This window comes from Humulus lupulus, chromosome X, assembly GCF_963169125.1.
Source record: "Humulus lupulus chromosome X, drHumLupu1.1, whole genome shotgun sequence".
NCBI lineage: Eukaryota > Viridiplantae > Streptophyta > Magnoliopsida > Rosales > Cannabaceae > Humulus > Humulus lupulus.
Genome location: NC_084802.1, coordinates 241,137,104 through 241,140,004, shown reverse-complemented (window position 1 = coordinate 241,140,004; position 2,901 = coordinate 241,137,104). Strand labels below are relative to the sequence as shown.

Sequence of the window (2,901 nt, the reverse complement as noted above, 5' to 3'; positions counted from 1 at the left end):
CTCAATCAATTTTTCTTAAACTTATTGGCTCAACTATAAAGTCTCAGTGCCAAAAAAAATTAAGATTTTTATGACATAGTATTTCCTATTTAATTAATCCAAGATGTTTACCCAATTAGGGTTTTTGACCCTGTCCACGACCAAAGGTCTCGGTTTCTAAAAAAAAAATCGCACTTACCTCAACATGGCTAGCATTCAAACATCACAACTTCTTGTAACATAAAATGTTCCCCTGACATAACACATAATACAGAGAAATAAAAATACTCAAACTACGGTTTACCCGGTGCCCTAAACGCTGGGTGTTACAGTCTTAACAGTAAAAGCAACATAGTTTTCTTCCAAATCCAAACTATCCTCTTTTGTATCTTTTTTATCATCTTCCCTGTCACTCCACATTGCTGCCATAGCTCTCCCCCTTTTCTTCAAGGTGTTTGCACACTCAGCCTGTATATGCCTGAAGCCTTCACACTCATGGCATTGAATAACCTTTGGATTTCTCTTTTCACCCATATTAGTTGACTTACAAGGAAAATTTTGTGGTTTTCTTTAGTTTTCTCCCTTGAAATCATTGCTTCCTTTTCTCATATTTTTTCTCAGAAACTTAGCATAATTTTTAGTGAGTAGTGCAACATTTTTCTCATCTAAATTCTCAAGAGAATCTCCCACAAAAATATTTTTGGCAACTCTGTGAGATAAGACAACTCCACTAGAACTTTCCTCTCCATCTTTTCTTTGGACCATCTTTTCATAGTGAGTTCATAGCTCTGCAATGAACCAATAAGCTCATCCAAATCAAGGGTATCAACATCATGGAATTCCTCAATGGAGGTATCTTTTGACTTGAACTTTCTAGGGAGAGCTATGAGCATCTTCCTCACAAGCTTGGAATCTGAATAAGTTTTACCTAGTGCAAAAGATTCATTAGTAATGTCACATGATCTAGCATGAAATTTAGTAACATATTCATCATCTTTCATAGTTAAATTTTCAAACTCAGTAGTAAGAGATCTCAATCTATACTTTTTGACATTTTTTGTTCCTTCATTTTTAGTTTGCAACGTATCCCAAGCATCCTTGGCTATTTCAAAATTTTCTTTAGCCTTCATTTGACTCACAGAAATTGCATTAAAGATAGCATGAACTCCTTTGGAGTTTCAATTTTCCTTTTCAATCTCAGTCATAGTCCATTCCAACACAGGCTTTTGTTTAGTGTCCTCACCAACCTTAATGGTAGGAGGAGTCCAGTCGTCAACCACAGCACTCCAAACACGCCCATCCATAGCTTTGAGAAAATCTCTCATCTGAGCATTCCAACAAGCATAGTTGGTTCCATCAAGCATGTGGGGTCTAGTAGTAGACCCGCCTTCTTTGAAGCAATCTATCAATACAAACACAGCAGCAAAAACAACAATAAAATGAGAAAACAACAAGAAAATGCAAAAACAACAAACACACACAACCCCTAAGGAACCAACAACCACGTTAACTAGAGTAGAAGCAAATAAACTAACAAAAGACAAACAAGGATCAATACACAAGTTTTGGTACCAAATGAAAGTTAGTTAAATACTGTTACTCATTTACCCATTTAATTTATCAAACAAAAACAAGATTTGGTTCAAGTTTAAGTGCAAGAAAAATAAAAAAGGACTCAATAATTTTTACATGGTTCAGACATGATTTCTCACAACCTACTGCATGGGACCTAGTCCAGAGGTGAAGAAATTCACTAAAATAATCAGAGTTGTTACAAGTATACACAACTGTAAAACAAATTAAAACTCCCTTCTAATATGCTTTACAAACAAGCAACAACTCCCTATTTGTGAAAATCTTCGAGAAACCAGCCTCTCACAGGTTTTAAAATTGGTTGGACTCCCTCCAGCTACTGCTCAAGCTCCCCTTTAGACTTAGCTTGAACTCCTTTCAGGATTTGAATAAAAAATCGCAAGAACAATGGTGAAGAATCATCAAAACGCTATGGGCAATGAATAATGAAGCACTAAATGCTTCAGACCTTTTGTAGAGAGTGTTTCTTGGAGAAGACACTTTTTAGCTTCTAAAAAAAGTAGGCGAAACACGGACAAAACGAATATATATGCTAGGGCACAAAATAGGAAAGCCGGCTAAGCAAGTCATGTGCTGAAATAGAAATCACGTGCTACTAGGCTTTCAGTGTTATAACATGAAAACAATGTTTAAACATGAAAAACATTGCATGACAAACATAACACTTACATGAACTTCCAAATTTTTTGCCTAACTTTGAAAAATCATATCACTTAGCCCTTTTAATATTTTTCTTTGAAAATTTACCTATTATATTACCAATATCAAAAAAGTGTTCATTCCAAAACTCAATCAAAAATAAATTAATTTACCTACAAAACACATTGTCCAAAGTTGGATATTTGTATAGTTATTAAGAGCCATTTTTCCAGATTGCACTCCAATTTTGCAAAAATCATAACTTGGCCATTTCAAAACTTTTTTTAACGTTTCTACACACTATAAACATCTAATCTTCCTAAAATATACCATGGAACCAAGAAAATATACAAACAAGTTCATATAATTTTTGTTTGACCCATTGGAAGTCAATACTTAAACATTTTCCACATAAAATCATAAATTGTCTATGGAAGGTTGGGTTCCATCACTAAACAATCATTCAAACATCCATGCATGTATGATCACCCAACATATAAGTGTTATTACAGTTTCCATAATGAATTTAAACACATCAAATTACACAAGCATGGCATATTATTCAAAAATCAAGCATAAATATAGTGGAGGTGACCATATACCTCTTGTAGACTACTTGGTTGGATTTAGATGACCTCTAGCACTTCTATTCCTTCCTCAAACCTTCAATATACATATTTACACTTCCCA

At 34.3% G+C, this 2,901-nt stretch overlaps 1 protein-coding gene across 1 annotated transcript; it reads right to left on the bottom strand.

Moving 5' to 3' along the window:
- Nucleotides 1-202: 202 nt before the first annotated feature.
- On the bottom strand, nt 203-1,446 carry LOC133807072 (uncharacterized). Its single transcript, XM_062245215.1, has 2 exons — nt 1,223-1,446; nt 203-907 (listed from the first exon to the last, which is right to left on the bottom strand). The coding sequence occupies exons 1-2, from the start codon at nt 1,341-1,343 to the stop codon at nt 645-647; spliced, it is 384 nt and encodes a 127-aa protein (XP_062101199.1). The 5' UTR covers nt 1,344-1,446; the 3' UTR covers nt 203-644.
- Between the last annotated feature and the right edge of the window lie 1,455 nt (nt 1,447-2,901).